The sequence below is a fragment of the Chiloscyllium plagiosum genome, unplaced genomic scaffold, assembly GCF_037043375.1.
Source record: "Chiloscyllium plagiosum isolate Xiang-an unplaced genomic scaffold, Cpla_swu_hap1 HiC_scaffold_25, whole genome shotgun sequence".
Classification (NCBI taxonomy): Eukaryota; Metazoa; Chordata; class Chondrichthyes; order Orectolobiformes; family Hemiscylliidae; genus Chiloscyllium; species Chiloscyllium plagiosum.
The window spans coordinates 25,075,506-25,098,917 of record NW_028270163.1 but is presented as its reverse complement, the minus strand read 5'-3'; the positions used below and the strand labels follow the sequence as shown (position 1 = coordinate 25,098,917).

Genomic DNA, 23,412 nt, shown 5'->3' with positions numbered 1-23,412 from the left:
CAAAGGAGAAAGTGAGGTCTGCAGACGCTGGAGATCAAAGCTGAAACTTTATTGCTGGAACAGCACAGCAGGTCAGGCAGCATCTAGGGAACAGAAGATTCGACGTTTCGGGCACATGCCCTTCTTCAGGAAGAAGGGCATGTGCCCGAAACGTCGAATCTTCTGTTCCCTAGATGCTGCCTGACCTGCTGTGCTGTTCCAGCAATAAAGTTTCAGCTCATACACAAATCAAAGCCATGGAAAGGCATGATTCATCCCTTTTACCCATGAACGGTGGGATTCCTCGATTTCAGCCATGAAAACATATGAACTCTCCACTTCAGCTACAAAAAATTGGGAAAATCCTTCTGTCCAGCAAAAAGCAGCAGAACTACTAATACTACAAAATAAAAATTATTAAGCAAATAAAATATATGATTTCATTCATAAACATGAAGTCAGAAATAATATTGCCAGGAAGATTTTGTTTCAGAGGTCAGCCGAATAGAACACCTAATTCAATATGTTTGGAGAAAACAATTTTGGAGATGTAAAGTGACTGCCAAATTTTCTGCTGAATCAGAAGCTGAACAATTAAGTTATACACAATCCTTGTACACAACTGGGAGTATAGTTGGTCATGTTATAGCTGGTAATTGCTGAACTAGTAAAATCCTTGAAAAAGTTCAGCATCTGGGGAATCCATTGATGATTTCACTAATGATCTCTACAGATTAGTGGAGAACTGCAACTATGGTGACTTCAGAATTTATAAGAGAAAGATTTCTTTTGTAAATGCTGTTCAGTCTTTGATAGGTTCATTACAGTCCAGAGAAGACCTGAATCTAGAGAAAAACTTGCAGGTGATGAGTGAAGTTGAAGTCCAAAAGCAACATAGCTCAATCCTAAAACAGACCATCAGACATCAAAGATCAACAAATTCTATCAACCCCTAATTAAAATTACAAGTATAACATGTGAGAAAACAGTGCGGTGATTAGGGTAGACAGCAGAAATTGGAAATACAGAGTCTACATGAAATAATTCAAATGCATGATATCCATGAAGTAGTTGTTTTAGGCAATGGAAAACAGTTCACTAATGGGTGCTTCAGCAAATTCGCAGCTAGCTCTGGATTTGAACCTGCCACAAGCTTGCTGACATCCCCCCAATCAAATGGGAACATTGAGTGTGCTTTCAGGACAGTTAAAATACTCTTGAAGAAGAATACTGACTCTACATAGTGCCGCTAAATTATAGATTCACTGTACTTCAATCTCCCAAAAACATACCTCCCAATCCTATCAAAGACTTCACATTTATGTCGATAGGACCACAAAGATGTATATATTAAGGAGCATTCCTATCATATGCAACAGCCCATGCACTACAACAGGAACTATCACATGTGATACTTGTCACATTTAGAACAGTGGCAGATGTGGATCAGGTATCTAAACAAAAATGGTACAGTCAACCAAGAAACTGCAGACAAGCAGAGGTGGTATATCTTTACTGCCAAAGGGGTCATATGAAGGAACCACAGGAACATGATTCCATTACAGGTTAAAAATCCACCACTCATTAATTGGGATGAACCCAATGGAGAAATAGCTAATGTAATGGAATCATGTTCTTGTGGTTCCTTCATATGACCCCTTTGGCACTAAAGACTTTCAAGAAGAGCCTCAAACTCAATGGTTTTTAACCCAGAAGACTTATTGTCTTTCAAGGCTAAAGAGAACACATTCCAGGAGAACAGTGAAATTTCCAGCTTATCTAAATTTACAAAGTCAGATATTTGAAGAGAGATGGCTTGGAGGTAAATGTAATTATATACATAAATATATAATACTAATTATGAGAAAACAATAGCTGGGGGAAGAGTTGAATACACCCAAAATCTGGTCCTACTCAAAGTCTCTCTAACAACATCTATTATATCATTATTATCTCTAACTAGCTGCACACATGCAATAAACTCAATCTTTTTAATTTCAAGAGATTTTTCTAGTTAAACCAGGGTATATTCTGCTTTACCACACTAGACCAAGCAGGCAAGTTAGACCATGTGGTTTCCTACACTTAGAGGATGATGGTAGCAACTTTCATTATAAGCAGCAGTTCACGGAGCTGTACCTGCTATAGGACTATTTGATGCAACAGTGTAGAGGGCGTTCTACTCTGTACCTCCCTTATGATGCATTTGGCCTGGGAACATCTAATGAGACAATGTGAAGAGACTCTGTATCTAACCCATGTTGGACTAAACTGAATTTTTGATGCTGATTTTGTAAATTATAATCCTAACATCATCACCTCTCATGTTTCATTGCATAAACTATTACAATCCCAATAACAACATATTGAAAAGATGTTATCTTACCAGTGACATGATTGCACTACCTCTGACCTCTGCATCATCATCTTTCAGTTGTCTGTTAAACAGAAAGAAAATATATCAGTCTTCTGGAAAGTGGGTGATATTTATTGGCTGTGTTCGGTGAGGTTTTGTTTTGGAATGTGCACACCTCTGGCACATATTTATTGAGCATCCACAACTGCCCTTGAGGTGGTGGTGGTTGGTAACCTTCTTGAACCACTGCAGTATATAGCCACAACACTATTAGGGAAGGAGTTCCAGAACTTAGACCCAGCAAAAGTGAAGGAAGGCTCATATAATTACAAATCAAGCTGATGTGTGACTTGCAGGTGGTGTTCCCATTAATTTGCTGCCCTGTTCTAGATGGTAGAGTTTGCATGTTTTTTGGATGCTGTTGAAGGTACTTTGGCAGGTTGCTGCAATGCATCTTGTATCTCTTGCGAATAGTTGTTATTGTGCACTGGTGGTGGGGGGAATGAATTTTAAAAGTCAGAAAAAGGGGTGCAGATCAAACAGGCTGCATTTTCCTGGTTGGTGGTGAGCTCCTCGAGTTTTGTTGGAGTTGAACTTCTCCAGGCAAGTGGGGGATATTTCAGCATACTCCCTTTATCCAAACATGAATAAAAGAACTAAATTCAAGACAACAGGCAAAGTTTGATCAAGAGTGACATTAAGGAGTTCTGACAAGATTGAAGTTACTGGGCATCATGGGAAAAATACTCCAATAATTGGAGTTATTCTGAGCATGAGGAAAGATGGCTGAGATTGTTTGGAGGTGAGACACCTCGGTCACAGGACATTGTTGTAGGAGTTCTTCAGGTTATATCCTAGGACTAACCAACTTCAACATCTTCATCAATGACACAACCTTCCATTGTAAGGTCAGAATGGAGATATGCACTAATGTTTGCATAATGTTTAGTTCCATTCACAAATCTTCAGAGGTGAAAAAAAAACACAGTCTATGCCAGCACGCAGCAAGGCTTAGAAAAGATTCAGGCTTAAGCTGATAAATCAAAATAACTAGTAATATTTATGCTATACAAGTACTTGACAATGATCTAGCCAGCACTATAACCATATCTGTTTTAAAAAATTCCATACATAAATACAGAAGTACAAGGGTGAGGTATCCCAATCACCACTTTATTTATTCTATAACCATTATACAATACTAGCAGTGTGTACCATCTTAAAGCTATGCCTAGAAACATGCCAATGCACTTGTGATGGCAACTTTACAAACCCATGATTTCTATCAAGTACATAGCAACACCCACATCTGCAGCTTAAAATTATATCACCATTTCTTCACAGTTAGATCAAAATCCTGGAACTCTCTATCTAAGAGCATTATGAGCATTCCTATAGCAGATGGAGTTCAGCAGTTCAAGGAGATGGCTCACCATGAGCTTCTCAAGGGAAATTTAGAAATAGGATGCAAATGCTGGCCTTACCAGTGACACACACATCCCATGAATTAACAAAAAGATGCAGTCAACGATGCATTAAAAAGATTCCACTAACTATAAATAGATGCTCATTTGTTTTCCTTCTTTGGCCTTGAGCAGACCTGTGTTCCTGGCAAATAGCCTGTGCGAATCTTACAGCTACTATAATAGGCATATTTGCAACTGAGGCAACAAAATCATCTAATCATCACTGAAAGTACTGGTGACTATATGTGCGGACGTTAGTTGAGACCAGCTTTGTGCTTTTCAGTGGAGCCATAGTCAAACAGTATGCAGACTTACAACAGTTCTGCGTATCGATAGAAATTGCTGGAAAGTAGAAATCAGCTGTTCTAAGTAGGAAGGATGGTGGTGGGGGGGGGAGGTGACAGAAGGCAGCCATATTCAGTGGGGGAGTAAGAGGTGCAATTAAGAGTAATTCTCACCCTTGTGACCTGGGTAGTATTTTGGAAGAACATATGGTTTACACACTGTCGAACTTTCCTACTTTCAATGGGATGGAACTAAGATAACTTCAACAAGGTATTCAATAGCTATTCAACAAGTGAATAATCCATTCAGACAGAAAACAGCCCATGCTAAGAAGGGACAAAAACAAAGATCAATTTTACTGTGAGAGTCAGTTACGAACTCACTGTTCCATGTCCTTCCAGACTGTCATCTTCATATCTAGCAAGTTCACAACCAGGCCAGCCCGTCGACGCACAGCCTGATGGTCAGGACGAAAGGGTTAGATTGTACATCATCACTAGAGAAAGCAGATTCTATCAGTCTTCAATATAACCAATGTTGTACAATAGGAATCAGAAACTAGTTGTAGTTGTGACCGTCAGTGATGCAGTATTTGCCACATTAACTATTTTAGCAGAAAATTCCTTTCAGCTTTCTTTTAAGTCCCCTTTCATCATCACCCTCCCAAATACGATTAAATAAAATCTTCTCACTGAGATATCTTCATAGTTTGCCTCCCTCAGCCTCTACACCAAATGACTTACTGAATCCAAATTCAACTCCTCAGCTTTCACTTCTTTAATCTTATTGTAGACTCTACAAGTAAACTTCCCATGTTATATTTACAGCTTGCCCTGCTACTCTCAACATGTCAATCATTGCTAAAATCATCTCTGATCACTTCTTTGTGTCATGTTCCAATCCCTACCCTACCCCCACAACCCTGCTCTGTGTCTCCTGGAAAAATAATTCTCCAATTCATTGGATTACACAGAATATATGGCACACAACAGTCATTTATCCCAACAAGTCCATTCTGGTGTTTATGCTCCATTTGAACTTCCTCCCATTTTTCCTATCTAAATCTATCATCTTAACCCTGTCATCCCTTCTCCCACATACATTTATGTAATTTACCCAGACATAAGTTTACGCCATTCACTTCAGCAACTCCTCTCAGTAACAGGTACCACATTCTCACCAGTCTCTGACTACAGAAGTTATTTTGAAATCTCTGCTGGATTTTTGGTGACTATTTTACATTGATAACTTCAGTTATGTTTCCATCTACAAGTGGAAATAAACTCACTATTTCCACTCTCTCGAAATGTTTCAGATTTTAAACATCTCCATTTAGTCACATCTTAGACCTTATTAATTCCGGATGCAATTATTCCAACACAATCCTGGATAGTACATCCTTCTTTAATTGAGGTCATCCACTCTGCTTATCATATCCCATATCTTGTACTAAGTCCTGTGCATCCATCCCACCCCTACGTGAGGTCCCAGTGGACTAGCACCTCGATTTTTAAAAAAATCTTTGTTTACAAATCTGTCCATGGCCACACTATACCTATCTCTTTAGTTTGTCATAGCACCAACTCTTTCAAGATATTGGCACTCGTCTTATTCAGATCTCCTGTACGTCCTCAATTTGAATTGCTCCTTCAGCCTGTCAACGCCCCAAGTTCTGAATTTCCTTTTTGTAAATCTCTACTTTTGTTCAACTATTCTGAATTACCCCTTATTTGGCTTGGTGTCAAATTATGTTTGGTTACATTCCTGTAAAAAACTTTGAGGCAAATCCAACATATTAAGGGTGCTATACAAACACAAATTGTTGCTAAGGTGTCTGGAATCAGGAGTGGGGTGGTTAAGTTTAATTTTAAGAGAGAAAGATTTCAGCCCGTTCAGCACTTCGAGGGTAAAGTTCCATAAATACCAGGTTTCTTTCTCCTACACCAGGAGACATTCATCACTGAATGTCAGGACACTGAAGTACAGCAAATCTCACAGAGAAGCTTAGTCCTATGCATGCAAATTCCATTCTTTCCTAGTTGGATTCTGATCAAGAACAAGAAACCTGTCCATAGCCCTGTCAGAGTGACGTGAAAATATAAAACCTCCTACCACTACAATTACCTAGGATTCCAGACCCACCCTGTGCAATACCATGTTGTGTAATCACAGACTCAGGAATTGGGGAATCATGTACAAAGCTTTCCAAGTTACTTACCAGAACAGGGTCATCCCACAGTTTCTGCTTCAGTGCCTCGAGCACAGCCTGGTACATGCCAGCCTTTGTGATGTGCGACAATCCAACAAAGGCTAATAAATCCAATGCCTTCAATCGGTGCTGGTAGAATTAAATGTGGAAATGGATTTAAGAGACAGTGTCAGATTTGAGAATGGAATTCAACAGACAAAAGCTTTTTGCAGTGTACCAGATTTGGTTTCAGTCACTGTGCTAGGAACAGAAACAGACCTTTCACCCTATCAAATCTGTTCCACCATTATCTGTATCCAGATCACTCAACTTCCACATATCCTTTGATACTGTTATCCCACAAAAATCTACCCACAAAATTCCATGTGACCTCATCAGCTGTAGCCTTTTCAGGGGACAGAGTTCCAGATTTTCTTCTATTTTTCTTCTATAGAGAATACAAGTAAAAGAAAACTTCATTTATACAACCTGTTCTTATAACCTAATCCTATTTGCCCTAATATCACTGCACTCTCAACCTTCCAAGTTATTTCCTTTTGCTGTGCCTAGAGCTACACATAGCACTCTAAATAGGTCCAACTGAAGCCCTGTACAAATGGAACATAACATAGATTCTAGTTCTAATATAACATTGACCTAGGTTCCAGTAGCCTCTTTATATATTTGCATTTTGTGATTTTTTTGAGTTGTATTCTTAAATCTCTGCTCCTCCACAGTTCCACATTCTCACCATTTAGGAAATACGCTAATCCGTCTTTCTGAGGTCTACCATTCATTTCCCTTCAGTGAACTCCATTGGCCAGAGTTTTGTTCACTCAGTCAATATCCCTTTGTAACTTTCTGCTCTCATTTACATGACTTATTAGGTGCAATGTAGGCTTTACATGAGGGTGTGAAAGGAATGAAAATGAATGAGCAATCCATTTAACATCTCTGCTGATTTACTTGACTGCCAACATACTTTACATTATCACAAAATTACTTCTAGAGATGTAATTCAATGCTCCTCCTAGATTGGAACAGGTGTATTTGAAGTTGTGGGTGGGTGAATCTATGTCAAGGGTTGTACTTGGGGAGGTTCAAGGTTCCCATGTGTAATTTTGTTCTTTATGCCTTGAAAAGCCTCAGTGGAATTCACAGCAGCTGAGACAACAGATGGTGTGGTTTCCCTGTGAAGCTTTTTGTTAGGCCTCAAATCTGTAGAGAACCAAGGCAATACCTTGCAGACACACCAAATGGCCTTTTCCCTGGGATATAAATCAGCATTTCTGATCTGTGGATAAAACAGCTGGGAATCTTGACAAGCACAGTAGTGGAGTCCAAGCCACAAAATCTAAGATGTTTTATAGCAAAACAGGAGACCATTCAGCCCATTTCCTTGTGTTGAATCTCCTATCCCTTTCCCCAAACCATCAAATATTTCTTTGTCAAGTACTTCTGGCTTCTTATATAGATTTTGTTTCTATTTGGACATTTCATCTCTTTTCCTATTCAGTCTCAGGGTGATAAGGCTGTCATTAATTTTCATTGTTTTGGTGCCCTGAGAAGTTGGTGGTGGACCCTGTTGTAATTTGCTACAATCGAAGGGCCTGACAGTTGAATACAACAGGCAGCAAAGTATCAGCCTCCTGAGAAAATCATCTGCTCAAAGCATGGGACCTCATTCATTTCTGCATACTTCTGACTACAATCACATGTCAACCCAACCATTCACCAAGAAAGCAAGTGCCCATTTGATTATTATTGAATAAATGTATGCAATAATTGATGGTGGATAATAACTCCCACTAAAAAAGGGACAAATTTAGGTATTTGTAATGTGCTCTGAAGGCATTAGTCTGGACAGAATGTTTTCACAATCTGTCTAGATTGTGGTAGATTAGATTACTTACAGTGTGGAAACAAGCCCTTCGGCCCAACAAGTCCACACCGCCCCGCCAAAGCGCAACCCGCCCATACCCCTACATTTACCCCTTACCTAACACTAAGGGCAATTTAGCATGGCCAATTCACCTGACCTGCACATCTTTGGACTGTGGGAGGAAACCGGAGCACCCAGAGGAAACCCACGCAGACACAGGGAGAACGTGCAAACTCCACACAGTCAGTCGCCTGAGGCGGGAATTGAACCCGGGTCTCTAGCGCTGTGAGGCAGCAGTGCTAACCACTGTGCCACCGTACCGCCCATGGTATTGGAAGATAATCTTCTAAATGTGTTTCGAATGGTCCTGGGATTCCATGGAACAGCAATCCCAGCACCTCTGTGATCAAGCTGGCCTGTTCACAGTGCCAGAGCTACTGGAAGGATGCTGCTGAACTAGGCCATTAGCAGGAAGAAAGTGCCAGTGGAGGGAGGAACAGAAGTATATAGGGGCCAGGAAAGAGAAGGGGGAAGGTGAGAAGGCAAGGAGAGTGTACAGAGAAGGTGTGGGTTGGGGGGTGCGAAGAGAAGAGGGTCAAGTCAGGTGGGAGAAGGAAGGGGCAAGGTGATGGGGAGAATGCAGGAAGAAGAGCAGAGAGACAGAAAACAGAAAGAAAGGGGCAAGAGAGAGGGGGAAGGGGCAAAACAGAAAACAGGGATGAGAGAGAGGGGGGAAGGAAAGAATGCAGTGGGAAAGGAGGAAGGGGCAGCAGGACATAATAAACACTTGAAATGTGAGAGTCTAATCAAGAGGGTACTGCCACGAAGATTGTACCAGTCTCTTGATCCAATTCAAACTTACATGAACCTCATTTTAACTGGTTGTGTTGGTCATTTCCACGGTACACGAAAAACAATGAAGTCTGCCACAAACCTTGTAGACAGGGGAGGTTCGGAGCTGCTCCAGGAGACTTTGGATCTGGTATTGTTTATTTATCCTGAGGAATCTGACCACCACTTCCAGAGCCTGTGGGAAGGAAATGTGACTAAATCCTTAACTTTTCTTCACTTTCTCCTTTATACAAGTAAAATTAGCAGAACTATGTTGCTCCAAGTTTCTTGACCACTTAAGAAGTCCATCTCATGAGATTGTGTCATGATGACTTTCTGGTAGAGAGGATGTATTCTCCTAGGCTACAACTGAACTCAAAGCAAGCAATTTTAAATCCACCATGCCGAATTTAGAAATGCAATTAAATCTGGTGACTTGTGAGCCAGCATTTAATTGACTACCATAGATATAAAAAAAGTTTTACTAGCATCCTGCCAGCATAGACCTTTATGCCAAATTGTCAATTCAAGGAGGCAGTAGGTCAGATGGTTCCCTCATAGAATTAAATAATACATAAGAAGGCCATTTGCTCCATCATTTCTGTGCGGTCTTATTAGTAGATCTATCACCATAGTCCTATAAAAAAAACCTTCTAAAATATTTATCCAATTGCTTTTTTGAAAGGCAATATTGACTGCGTTGACACCACAACTTCAGGCAGTACATTCCAGATCAGAACCATTTGCTGGTCAAAGAAAATTCTCTTCATCTCCCCTCCATAACAGTGTGTTTTCCTGTTATCAACCCCTCCTGCTAGTGCAGACATTTTATCTTCTTTTACTTAGACAAGGGGAGTAGAGGAGCCATTGGGATTTGTTAGAACAAGCCCAGCTGCTATCAACAATTTACAACCTATGAAGAAAGGTAAATTCTACCCATTAAATAAGAAGCTGAACCAATGGAAATGGACTTTCTCTATAGGGTTCTATCTGCAAATTGCTGGAACCAATCACCAAACATCCAGATGATGATACTCACCTATAGCTGATGGCCACTATGACACCAGCCAGATGTCAACTTCATTAACAGAATACATAATCACAAGAATTCTGTTCAGGTATTCCTGTTTTAGAGAATTCTTTTGTTTGCAATTGTCACTATCAAATAAACACATTATTGATCCAGTTTTATGCTCTAGTCACTAAAATTGTAAGGTATCATTTCAAAAGTCAGGATATATATAAAGGTTAATCTATGCTTTTCCAAACTTGCATCCAGTCTGGGTGAAAGTCAGATGAAATGCTGGTTCTCTCTAAAATTTGAGGTCGAAAAGAAACAAACTGAGGCCTGTACCTGTTCCTTCTGGTAGGAGGTGCCATCCTGAAGGTAGCTCATTATATAGTCAATTGCTTCTTCATCATTTTTGTTGAGATAACACAGGCAGGCTGTAGCATTCACAGGAACCATATCTTTGGAGCGCAGTGTTGTCATGAATGATCTTAACATGAAAACCAATTTTTCCTTAGCTTTGATCTCAGACCTCTGAAAGGACAATGAGACATGAGACACAGTTGGATCTCATTCAGCCACCTTGTTCAAGGAAAAGTGTAAGGACTTTCCCAGTAACCACAGATTAACATCAGTGGCATGTGAAATTTTAGAAACAATAATTAGAAAATTAACAGGCACTTGGAGAAATTTGACTTAGTAAAGGATTATCATTTTGGATTTGTCAAAGGCAGACTCTGCTTGTTAAATTGACTTCTTTGATTAGATTAGATTCCCTACAGTATGGAAACAGGCCCTATGGCCCAACAAGTCCACACCGACCCTCTGAAGAGTAACCCACCCAGACCCATTCCCCGACATTTACCTCTGACTAATGTACCTAACACTATGGTCAATTTAGCATGGCCAATTCACCTAACCTACACATCTTTGACATATGGGAGGAAACCGGAGCACCCGGAGGAAACCCACGCAGACACGGGGAGAATGTGCAAACTCCACACAGACAGTCGCCCAAGACTAGAATCAAACCTCGGTCTCTGGTGCTGTGAGGCAGTAGTGCTAACCACTGAGCCATCATGTCGCCCCTTGATGAAGTAACAGAGAAAAAATGAAGAGTTATGTTAATTATATGGATTTTAAGAAAGCACTTGACAATGTACTACATAAAAGGCTGGTTAATAAAATTGAGGCTCATTGAACAGGAAAGTTAGATTCAGTTTGAATAGAAAATTGGGTTCAATATGATCAATGGTTGATTTTCATTCAGAGAACAGCAGGCAGTGATGTCACCCAAGGTCAGTGCGAGCACCATTGCTTTATTGTGAAGTATTAATTATTTGCAAATTGGAATACAGTGTAAAATTTGGAGGTGTAGCAAATCAACTGCAACTGGACATAAGCAAACAGATAATAGGATTTGGAATTCAATATGTTATGAGTAGATTTAATTCAACTTTTTAAAAAATTATGTGAACCCATATATATGTATATATATATATATATATATATATATATCCTGAACTTTTAAACAAAGGACACTTTGCTAAGGAAAAAAAAGGCACAAGCAAAACAATGTTGCATCTGGAAGGAGCAGGGAGCTTGGATGGAACTGTATACTTTTCAGAACTTTCAGAGAAAGGTTTCATGGCCCAGTTTAAGAGTCAGCTATGGCATTTACATTTTGAAGTGAGAGAGAGAGTTTGCTGTGACTGAAGATATTTGCTGTGACTGAAGAGCAACAACCAATTGCTCTCTCTCTCTCTCACTTTATCACAACTTCTTCCACTAGCGTGTATAGGCGAAATCACACTGAAAGTTATCTTTACAACTTCTCAAGGGTTCCTACAGTGGATTAATTGGAATCTATCCCCATCTCCAGTGAAGGGAATTCAACCATCGACCACTGTTGCAGGAAAGCACCCCATTCCCATGCTAAAAGCTTGTTTCCACAGAATAATTTTGGAATCATCCACAGCATCATTTTTTTCATGAATTTTACTGTTACTTGCTAAAGTGTTTTAAAGCTAACACATAGTTTTCAGTTTTATCTATATATATCTGAATAATCAAAATTGTTTGTCAATACATTTACATTTTTAGACCATAACGAAAAGACCATTCGGCCTCTTGAGCCGGATTTGTCATTGAACAGAATCATGACTATTCCAACCTTCCTCATGTCCACTTTCCTCTGTTTCCCCCAAAACTCTTAATTCTCTGACTAATCCAGAACCTACCTAAGTCAGTCTTAAAAATAAAACAGAAAATGCTGGAGAAACTCAGCAGCTCTGGCAGCATCTGCACACAGAGCGAGAGAGAAGCACAGTTAGCATTTTGAGTCTGATATGAATTGTCTTTTGTTCCAAAGAGGAATCTTTGGAATGAATTTGTTAACTCTGCCTCTTTCTCTTCAAATGTTGCCAGAGCTGCTGAGTTCCTCCAGCACTTTTTGTTTTTATTTTAGATTTCCAGTATCCAAAGTATTTTGTTTTACAAAAATAATGGAGTCTTGCCGCATTTGTACATGCCTGTGGTGAGAGGATACCTGGATTACAATGTATTGTTTTAGTCTGCATAACTATTTGCTTTGGAGGCAGTGCACTGTTTGATGCCTGGGATAAGAAGATTGTCCTAAGATGAAATACTGAGTAAACTGAGCCTGAACTTTCTGGAGTTTAGAAGAATGAGAGATTTGAAACACATAATTCTGAAGGGGTGTTTTAGTGTTATTTTATATTTTCATGGGAGGTTAGCATTGCAGACTAAGCCAGTAAATACATGCTGAAACTTTATTGCTGGAACAGCACAGCAGGTCAGGCAGCATCTAGGGAACAGAAGATTCGACGTTTCGGGCACATGCCCTCATTGCCCTGGAGAGGCTGGTGGTAAGGTGCCATTGCACTACAGTTCACTTCATGTAGGTTTACTAACAGTGTTGTCAGGATAGGAGTTCCAGAACTTTGATGCAACAATGAAGGAACAACAATATAGTTCCAAGTCAGGACAGTGTGTGGTTGGAGTGTAAGGTAGTGTGTTTCTGACAGCGTGTGATTTGGAGTGTAAGGTATGTGTTTCCCTGCATTACTTCCCTTGTTCTTTTGGATATTAAAGGTACAGGTTTGGAGAGTGTGGGTGAATTGCTGCAATGCTTTCTTGTAGATGGTACAAAATGCTGTACCTGTGAGTTGGTGATGAAAAGGCTGAAAGTGGTGGAATGAGGTGCCAAAGTAGATATTGGACTGTCTTGAGGAGTTGGGATGTGACTCACTCATTGATGAATTCATAGCCTCTGATCTGGTCTTGTAACCACAGTATTAATTTGGCTGGCCCAGTACAGTTTATGAGCTATGGTAATCCTAAAGATGTTAATAGTAGAGGATTCAGCAATGGTTAACAGCATTAAATGTCGAGGGGAGATGGTCTGAATACTTATTGTTGAAGATGGTCACTGTATGGCACTTGTATGATATCAAGTATTGTGCCATTCTTCAGCTGTGACCTGGATGTTGTCTTAGTCCTTCTACAAAAGAACCTGGACTGATTCAGTAGATCTCAATTGGAGTGAGGGAGGGTGACCTGAACTATCTCCCATAAAATTGAGAACAGGTTGAGAAAGGCAGGAGGACAGCAGGAAGAACTCCTGAGAATGTTATGGGCCCATAAGATTTGGCCCAGAGAGTTTCTACAATAAGTTTATATTGAGAATTTCATTTTCAATATAGGAATTCTTAAAGAAAAACATTAACAAATATGTAACAACAATGGGAAGAGGAAGTGTTTTTAGGCAGGAAATGCATAAAAGCATAAGACTTGCAAAATTGTTACAGATCAATAAAAATAATCAGGTAAAAATTCAATGATAAGCATAATCTGCATGCATCATATGTTCTTATTTTAGGCATTAGGTAAAAACAAGCTAGAGAAATTGCTGGGTTATGATTTCAGAGTGCCAGTCCACAGTGAGGTCAACACGGCTCAGTGGGTGGCACTTTTTGTGCCCCAAAGTGCTTCAGACACAGTGAAGCAATCTGGAATTGCAGCCACTGTTTTGATGTAGGAAAAATTCCAAAAGTAGAAATGTGATCATTTCTTAATGAAGGTGATAAAGGGATGAATGTCGGTCAGGATACCAAAGTGAACTTCCCTGCTTCTCCTTGAAACAGTGCCATGGGATCTTTCACATGGAACCCGGGTACCACTGACCATGCAGGACACCCTCAGTACTGCACTGAGTGTCAGTCTAGATTTTTCTGCTTCAGCCTTTGGAGGGGGCACCGACACACAACTTCTGGCAGAGGTGATAGTGCTACACATTGAGCCATGTTGACCTCACTATGGACTGGGATGTGTACTATACCTGGTCTAAAGATTGAGTAGCCCAATCCCACAGTGAGTTCCTCAAATTTATCATCATGTCCTCCAGAAGCTTTCCTGTAGACTCCTTTATAAGTTGGATTAATCTCAGTACCACCTCCTCTTTCCAATAACCTACATGAAAATTGTCAAGTTCAGGGCATGTCAAACACATTTATTTTACTAAGTATGTGTCCTTCTTTTTCTCCCTTCATCTCATCCTCTCCTCCCCCTCTACTGAAGGTGCTGACATTTCATGGACTACTGTTCAATGACTAGTCAAAATCCAATAGTTTGGTCAACAAGATTTTGCTTTTATATAGCAGCTTTAAGCTTGTAAATTGTGTCAAGAACATTAGTAAACAAAATTTGCCATCAAGCCACATAAGGAGATACTAGAACAAATGACCAAAAGTTTGGTCAAAGTGATATATTTTAAGGAGAACCTAAAAGGAAGAAAGAGCCAGAAAAACATCTCTTCCTTTCTCTTTCCAACCAATTCCCTAACCAAGCTTATTATCCTGTCTTAATATCACCTTATTTCTGTCTGTGACCTGTTTATTTCTGAGTACACCTCTACACTGGACTTTGGGATACTATCCTACTTTAAAGTTACTATGATTGCAATATAATGCTGCAGTTAAAAATGCACCAGAACAAGATCAAGCATAGGCATGAAACCAGCATTGTCTGAAAATTTCAGATTGACTTTGGCCAGTTTTCTCTGTGTAACCTGTCTGTCCTGTGTTAGGGATGAGATCCCTGGATGCTCCGCATCCTCTTCAACCTTTCCCAAGAGCACCCAGTCTTCAACTGTGAAGTGTACCTCAGCATTTTTGCATTTGGCAATGGTTACTGTAGATCCCCAACATGTTCCTCAGCAGATTTCTTTAAAGTTTGGTGTTCTTTTTAATATTAATTAATTTCAAAACGATGAAAATTTGGAATGGTTAGCTCACAGTTCTCACTATCCAAAAATTCGAAACTTTTCTCCCATTACAGGTAATCATTCTCACTACTCATTCTCCCCATTATTCACTAACATCTAATATACCTAACACTCACCCAAGATCACCAGAGCATTAGCAGCTTCATTTCTCACCACAGAGTCTTCATCTGTTAGTAACTAAAAGAAACAAATCAGCAGCAGATCAATTGGTTTACACTGTGCACAAGAAAAGCTTCCATAGCAATTATTGTTGCCTTTAGAGTCTCACTCTGCAGTTACTGTGTTATAGTACTATACAAATTAATCTTATATTATTGTTATTGAATCCACCTCTTGACTAGATTCCAGGCTGTAACTCACTCCTGTGTATTCAACATTCTATACGTAAAACCCATCAAACCCTTCAATTAGACTTCTGTCTGCAACTTATGTCTTGGTATCTGCTGTTCTATGTATGAATCCCCAAACTGCATGCCTAAGATTCCAGCACAGAATACACTGCCACTTAACAGTTATTCTACTGATAAAATATGCAAAGCCCTTATTTAGTTTGTAGCTGCAGCTAACTCTTGGTTATCTGTTATTCTACTTTTCTACTCATTCACAGAATATGGGCATTGCTACCTGGGTCAGCATTTGTTGCCCATCCTTCATTGCTGTTGAGAAAGTGATGGTGAGCTGCCTTCTTGACCAATTGTATTCCATTTGGTGTGGGAAGACCCACAATGCTGTTAGGGAGGGATTCAGAATTTTGATCCAGCAACACCAAAGGAACAATGATATATGTCCAACTCTGGATGTGACTAGCTTGGAGGGAAATTTGCAGATAGTAGTGTTCCCATATGTATGCTGCCTTGTCCTTCTAGATGGTAGTAGTCATGGATTTGGACAGTGTCTGTCAGTACAGTTCTAATATGTAACTCACTTGCAGGTATCTGTTTTCCATACAGAAGCTCCCTGAACCCTTCAATTAGATTCCAGCCTGTATCTTTCTCCTCAATAGTTGTTACTCCATAATAAACCCCCAAATCCATCTATAATTGCTTCCCACATATATCTACAAATAAATATATATACCATCCGAACCCTTTAATAGATTCTAGCCTGCTTCTTTCAGAGTATATCTGTATTTCTATATTTTTATAAAATTTATATGCTTATACGATCTGAACCCCTCAATTATCACATACATTTGAGTAATGGCCAATCTTATTTAAAAGTCAGCCATTAACTATTATTCATTTGTCATTGATGAAATCTTGTAAGGGCCTAAATAACATGGGAAATTGTGAGCTTTGCGGCAGAATCACAGAATACAGGTACATCCACTAAGTCATATTTTGACATTGATATCAACTGCTAAATCTTTTATAAACTGGACAGGTGGCTAGGCAAGTTTCTCAGTAGGCAGCAATGAGTTGCTAATTAAGGGGGATTATTGCTTTTCCATACCTTATTAGCAGCTCAAATTGTCTCTTTAATATTCAGCTTCCTGTTTTACCAAATGTGCCAAACAAAGTAGATGTCAAGAATTCTTGGCATGGAATTCAGAACTGATACTTGGTGACTTCAGCTCGCCACTTGCTCCAAAGGACAATTATGTTGGACACCAGGCATTAGCATCTCAGGGAACACTCCATTGGCAATGGTCACATGCACCCCATAGCTATTGGCATATGACATGTGCCAGGCTCTAAGAACCCTCATGGCACATCTCAGGTCTACTCGTAGTACACTTCTTCACTTCACTGCTGTATCTCGGGCTGCATCAAGATTTCACTGCCTTCAAACAGAACCTGGTGACAAGTTCATTGTATTTCTGCAGTTTATGATCAAACAAACATTGGCAAAATAATGGATCTTGATTAGCCTGAATTGAAAACATGATTTGAGATTCCTGTGAAATTTGATATGCTATTCAGTGAAACAGTATAATTGGAAAGAAACAATATTAGTGAAGATGAATGGCTATGAAAAGAGTAGATTCACAGTAGTGCATATATCTGCTGGAACAAAACTTAGGCAATGGTGACATTCAAGAGAAAAGTCCTTCCAAAAACACAATTTCTAAAAGGAGCAGTCATTCATGTTCACAATACATATTAGACGGATGAAGTTGACTTGGAATTATGGTCGAGGCACGTTTAAGAGTTTCCAATCAAGGAGACTACATAAAGAAAAACACTGTGGGCGGGCGGCACGGTGGCACAGTGGTTAGCACTGCTGCCTCACAGCGCCAGAGACCCGGGTTCAATTCCCGCCTCAGGCGACTGACTGTGTGGAGTTTGCACGTTCTCCCCGTGTCTGCGTGGGTTTCCTCCGGGTGCTCCGGTTTCCTCCCACAGTCCAAATATGTGCAGGTCAGGTGAATTGGCCATGCTAAATTGCTCGTAGCGTTAGGTAAGCGGTAAATGTAGGGGTATGGGTGGGTTGCGCTTCAGCGGGTCGGTGTGGACTTGTTGGGCCAAAGGGCCTGTTTCCACAGTGTAAGTAATCTAATCTAATTGTATCTTCCGACTCATGTTCAGATCGCACCTTGTCAATCATTTTGTTGCTAAAGTTAGATCGCAAAACAGTGCTATTTTGTTGACTCCTGTTGATTTAACCAGCCTCATTCAACCACTGGATATCTCTATAACCCAACCTTTCATGAAAGAAAGGGGGAATGGTTGCATAATTGGGAGAGAGGTTATTCACCAGGGAAGGCAGCACACAGGCTTAAGCATTAGCAATAAAGAGCTGTAAAAGCCTTGGGGGATGAAATCAGAATGGAAACTGCCTTGAAATCAATTAAGAGTTGTGGTCTATTCAATCTACTTGATGGCACAGCAGAAGCAGCCCTTGGATTACAAATGGGTTCCATTCTTGAGAATGTTCATTGGTTGATTTGTATGGAAGTCAGAACACAATATAGCACAACATAAAATAGCCATTTGTAAGTCCGAGCAAATGTTCACATGTCAGACCTTTAAAACTAATATTAATACACCTCAGTGTGGGATATTGTTTGTAAGGATGAGCATTCAAAAGTTGGGTGTGTCTGATGCAGAAAGGCAGACTAATAAATTTTGTTCAGTAATGGGAAATGAAGGTCTACGCAGACTTAACATGTTATAATTAACAGCTAAACAGTTAAAAGATCCCCACATTAGAAGACACAGACAACATTAGAAGAGCAATTCAGATTCAGAATTAAACTTTTGTATTCAATGGATAGAATTCATGTCAATTAGACAGAATCCTACAGAAATCATAGATACTTCCTCAGCAGATGCAGGGAAAAGAGCTCATCATAGCTAGTAATCAGAATTTTGGAGTTGGTGATCATATCCACCTCCATGGAAGCTAAGCACAAACTTGAGGGTTAACACAATTGTGAGAATACCCAGACATAGAAAGACATGTGAAAGGTGTGGCCTTCTGCATGCACCAAGGAAATGCCCAGCTTTCAATCAATTTCACAATGCATGCGGGTAAAGGCCATTGGCAGAGACAGTGCACGAGACCAAAGACTGAGCACCATCCCAAGCAAGGTCTATGATCTAGCTGCATTAAACACCATCTAGTATCCTACTAGAGGTGTATACATGATGTGATTGACAAAGCAGGATCCAATGATGTATGGACAAGAAAGAAAATGTGGTGAACACATTTCACACTGTCAATCTCAGGTAAGCATTAATATATCACCATCTAATATGTTTGCAAAAATATAAATTATCTCTCCTCAAAAAAACCCATTGTCAACTAAGGGGCAAGTGTTGGTATACTATCCCTGTGGGTTCCAAAATGACATGTACCCACAGACATGGAGAACCATGATGAAACCTATGAATGTAAAACTTTCCGTATACAACAAATCACTAATTTCACGTGCAGATCAATAGTGCTGGAGTATAAGTATAGTCAATCCACCTGGATGTTGCAAATAGACCAGCAATCACAGGTACATCATACCCTAACTTCACTCTGGTCACAATCCACAGAATCAGTCAGACATCAGACAGAAACTGCAGCAGAATCACCTGCTGAACTGAATATGAAAAAAGAACAGAATATTTCGTTTCTTCTGAATTAGTGGAATTAAACCCAGCTGACTGAAGAGATGAATGAATAGCTAAAAGAAGAAAGAAAGATTGTCTCATCAATCCAATGAAAAGTCTCTGGCTTTCACATGTCTTTCTATGTCTGGGTATTCTCACAATTGTGTTAACCCTCAAGTTTGTGCTTAGCTTCCATGGAGGTGGTTATGATCACCAACTCCAAAATTCTGATTACTAGCTATGATGAGCTCTTTTCCCTGCATCTGCTGAGGAAGTGATCTATGATTTCTGTAGGATTCTGTCTAATTGACATGAATTCTATCCATTGAATACAAAAGGGACTGAATCAATTGGAGGCTAATCTGAAGCAACACTCAGTTGTAGTACACCAGGGGAAGCAAACTCTAGGATAGTGACTGTAGACCATGAAAGAAAAACCTTACAACACAAACAGAAATCACAGAACCAGGGTGGCAATGGCCTAGTGGTATTATCACTGGATTACTAAACCAGGGAACAAGGTTCAAATCCTATCATAGTAGATAGTGAAACTTGAATTCAATAAAAATCTGGAATTAAGAGTCATTGTTCACAATTGACCATTGTCACAATTGTCAGGAAAAACCCATCTGATTCTCAAATGCCCTTTCGGGAAGGAAATGACTATCCTTACCTGGTCTGGCCTACATGAGTGGTTGACTCTCAACTACCCTCTGGGAGAGAACAATGTTCCTATCATAAGAATGAATTAAAGTAAAGGCCAGGCAGGGAAGAACCACCGCTCTGAGCCATTAGTACATTGAGGACTTGGTTTGTGTGCTGAACATTTCCAGCTCTGGATCACTCTGCTAGAGTGGTGTGTAGATCTGGTGGTTTGTGCAGTAAAGATAGGCACAAGATTTAAAAGTTGTGTCAACACTTCAGTCATATTTCAGTTCATGTGGATCTGTTGTTGAAGCTAAATTCAAAGCATTATTAATTCAGTCAGCAGAGAAAACATTTGTGTTATTTGGTTTTTGCTAATCTTAGGATATTGAACAAGACACATTGTCAAATTAAAAATTAATTAAAGACTTAAAATTTTAAAATATCCTGAGGTACTTGTTGTGAGGGAAGGAGAAAAAAAGTCAAGAAATTGAACCCAAGAGAGCAGCCAAGGGAAGTAGTAAGAGGTGATCGGGTGAAGTGAATGGAAAATTGAGCCAGTGAAGCAGATTCACATTTTTGGCTTTCCATGACATCACTCCCATCAATATCTCCCAGAATATGTCTAGCCCGAGTTAGTACCCTACCTCAAAATGACTGTTTTGTTACTTTGCCCCATTGTCTGAAATTGAATGATCAACATACACTTTGTTATGAGAAAAAATAATTGGTACATGATGGCAGTCTAAGAAATGAACAATTAGAGTTATGTTTGCCACTTATTTGAATACTTACTGCGGTATAAAGGGCAGAAACAACTTCTTGGTTGTTAGATCGAAGGCATTGCAGAATCTGTCAAAGAAATCCCATAAACATTGTTAAAAGAGATGCAAAATAGATCATTACAGAATGTAAGGTAAAGATCAGTGAAAGAAGGCCAAAGACTGGCAAATACAGGGTCAGCATGGTGGCTCAGTGGTTAGCACAGCTGCCTTACAGTGTTAGGAACCCAGATTTAGTTCCAGCCTTGGGTGACTATCTGTGTGAAGTTTTCACATTCTCCCCATGTCTGCGTGGATTTCCTTTAGGCAGTCCAGTTTCCTCCCACAGTCCAAAGATGTGCAGGCTAGGTGGATTAACCATGGTAAATGCAGGGGTATGGGGATAGGATGGGGGGACGGGACTGGTTCTGAATGGGATTCTCTTCAGAGGGTCCAGCCAACTTGATTGACCAAATGTCCTCTTTGTCGAAAAGGTTCACACTGGAAAAGCACAGCAGGTCAGACAGCATCCGAGGAGCAGGAAAGTCGATGTTTTGGGCGTAAGCCCTTCATCTGGAATGAGGAAGGAGGAGAATTTCTTCAAGGTGGGCATCCTTAGAAGAGGCTTTGCAGCAGCTAGGAGAAAATGAGGACTGCAGATGCTGGAGAGTCAGAGTTGAAAAGGGTGGCACTGGAAAAGCAGGTCAGGCAGCATCTGAGGAGCAGGAGGGCCCAAGTTTTGGGCATAAGCTCTTTATCAGGAATGGCGTCTTTCCAAACTGTAAGAATTCTATGGTAAAGGTCAGCATTGGCAGGAGCAATGCCAATGAATTGGGTAAATATCAGTGAAGGCATCGCATAAATTTGTGAAAAGAACAGGAGTAGTTATGTAATATCACTTTAATAGGGACCTGGTTAATGAATAATAAGCAGGGTGGAGAACATGTGACCAGTGACCATTGTCAGTCTACCTTGCAGCTAGTAGTGTGAAAGTGTAGAGCGATATTTTCCAGTAACAACAGTTCCTGAAATTCTGTGTCAAATCTGCAAGCTGAGAAATCCCATAATAGATCCTCAAATAAACAGAACCTGCATCTTTCTACCAGTCTTGGTGTGAGATTAGCAGGTTTATGTAAGCAAACACAAACCATAATAGGCAGTGTGCTGTAGGAGTCTTTTAAAGGCCGACTGATGAAAGAAAGGATCAGGGTGAAAAGTAAGGATGGCAAGATTTGGGAACTCTGGATAACAAGAGGTTTTAAAAGATCAGTCAAAAAGAAAATCAAAAAGAAAAAAAGATGTTACTTATGTAAAGTTTAGGAAACTGTCATCAGACAAGGCCCATGAGAAGTATAAAGGACACAGGAAAGAACTTAAACAAGGAATTTGGACGGCTAAACGAGACCATGGAATGCTCTTGGCAAGTAGGGTTAAGGAGAATACCACAGCATTTTATACATACATTAGGAGCAAGAGGGTAGCTAGGGAAAGGGTAGGTCCACTCAAGGACAAAAAAGAGTACTTACAGTGAAATTTACAGCAGAGAAGGTGGGTGAGGTATTAATGAGCACTTCTTACTGGTATTCACTAAGAAGAAGGACATCGATGAAGGTAACACTAAAGCAAGATTTGCTGTTATTCTAAGAGGAGGAGTTGGACTTTGGCTTGAGGTAGATAAATCTCCAGGGCCTGATGGGATCTGTCCCAGGATATTGAGGGAGGCAAGGGAGGAGATTGCTGTGATTGTGACAGAGGTTTTTGTATCCACTCTCGCCACAGCTTGAAAATGGCAAATGTTGTTCCTTTGTTGAAGAAGGGAAAGAGGGATAGTCCAAGAAATTATAGGCTGGTGAGCCTTATATCAATGGCAGGCAAATTACTGGAGACAATTCTTAGGGACAGGATTTACTAGCATTTGAAAAAGAATGGATTTATTAGAGATAGTTAGCATGGCTTTGTGTGAGGGAGGTCTTGTCTCACATATTTTATTGAGCTTTTTGAAGAAATGATGAAGATTATTGACAAGAATAGGGCAGTGGATGTTGTCTACATTGATGTCACTAAAGCATTTGACAAGATCCTTTGTGCTGGGCTGGCCCAGAGATAAGTAACATGAGATCCACAGTGAGTTGGTAAGTTGGATACAAAATTAGTTTGGTCAGAAGACAGAGGGTGGTTGTGGAGGGATGTTATTCTGACTGGAGGTTTGTGACCAGTGGTATTCCACAAGGATCAGTATTGCACGCTCTGTTGTTTGTAATATTTATACATGATTTGAATTAAGTGTAGGTGGTCTGACTAATAAGTGTACAGATGACAAGAAAATTAATGGAGTTGTGGATAATGAGGAAAGTTGTCGAAGAATCAGATAAGATATAGATCAGTTGGAAAGTCAGGTGGAGAAATGGCAGATGGAGTTTAATTTAGACAAGTGAGAGGTGATGCATTTTGGGAGGTCAAATGCAAGAGGAAAGTACATAGTAAGTGGCAGGACCCTTAGGCGCATTAATACACAGAGGGAACTTGGGGTGCAAGTCCATAACTTCCTGAAAATGGCAATTCCAGTGGATAAGATGGTAAAGAAGGCATATGGCATTCTTGCCTCCACTGATCAGAGCACTGAGTATAAAAGTTGGGAAGTCATGTTGCAGCCATATAAAAC

At 40.0% G+C, this 23,412-nt stretch overlaps 1 protein-coding gene across 1 annotated transcript in view; it reads right to left on the bottom strand.

The window, feature by feature from the left end:
- Positions 1–23,412, bottom strand: part of LOC122562075 (protein HEATR9-like) — a 60,972-nt gene that overhangs the window by 5,721 nt on the left and 31,839 nt on the right. Inside the window, 8 exon segments of the mRNA XM_088000522.1 lie at positions 2,366–2,417; positions 4,470–4,543; positions 6,305–6,424; positions 9,091–9,183; positions 10,342–10,530; positions 14,357–14,487; positions 15,418–15,478; positions 20,785–20,841. Of these exon segments, the coding sequence (XP_087856648.1) occupies positions 2,366–2,417; positions 4,470–4,543; positions 6,305–6,424; positions 9,091–9,183; positions 10,342–10,530; positions 14,357–14,487; positions 15,418–15,478; positions 20,785–20,841 (777 nt within the window).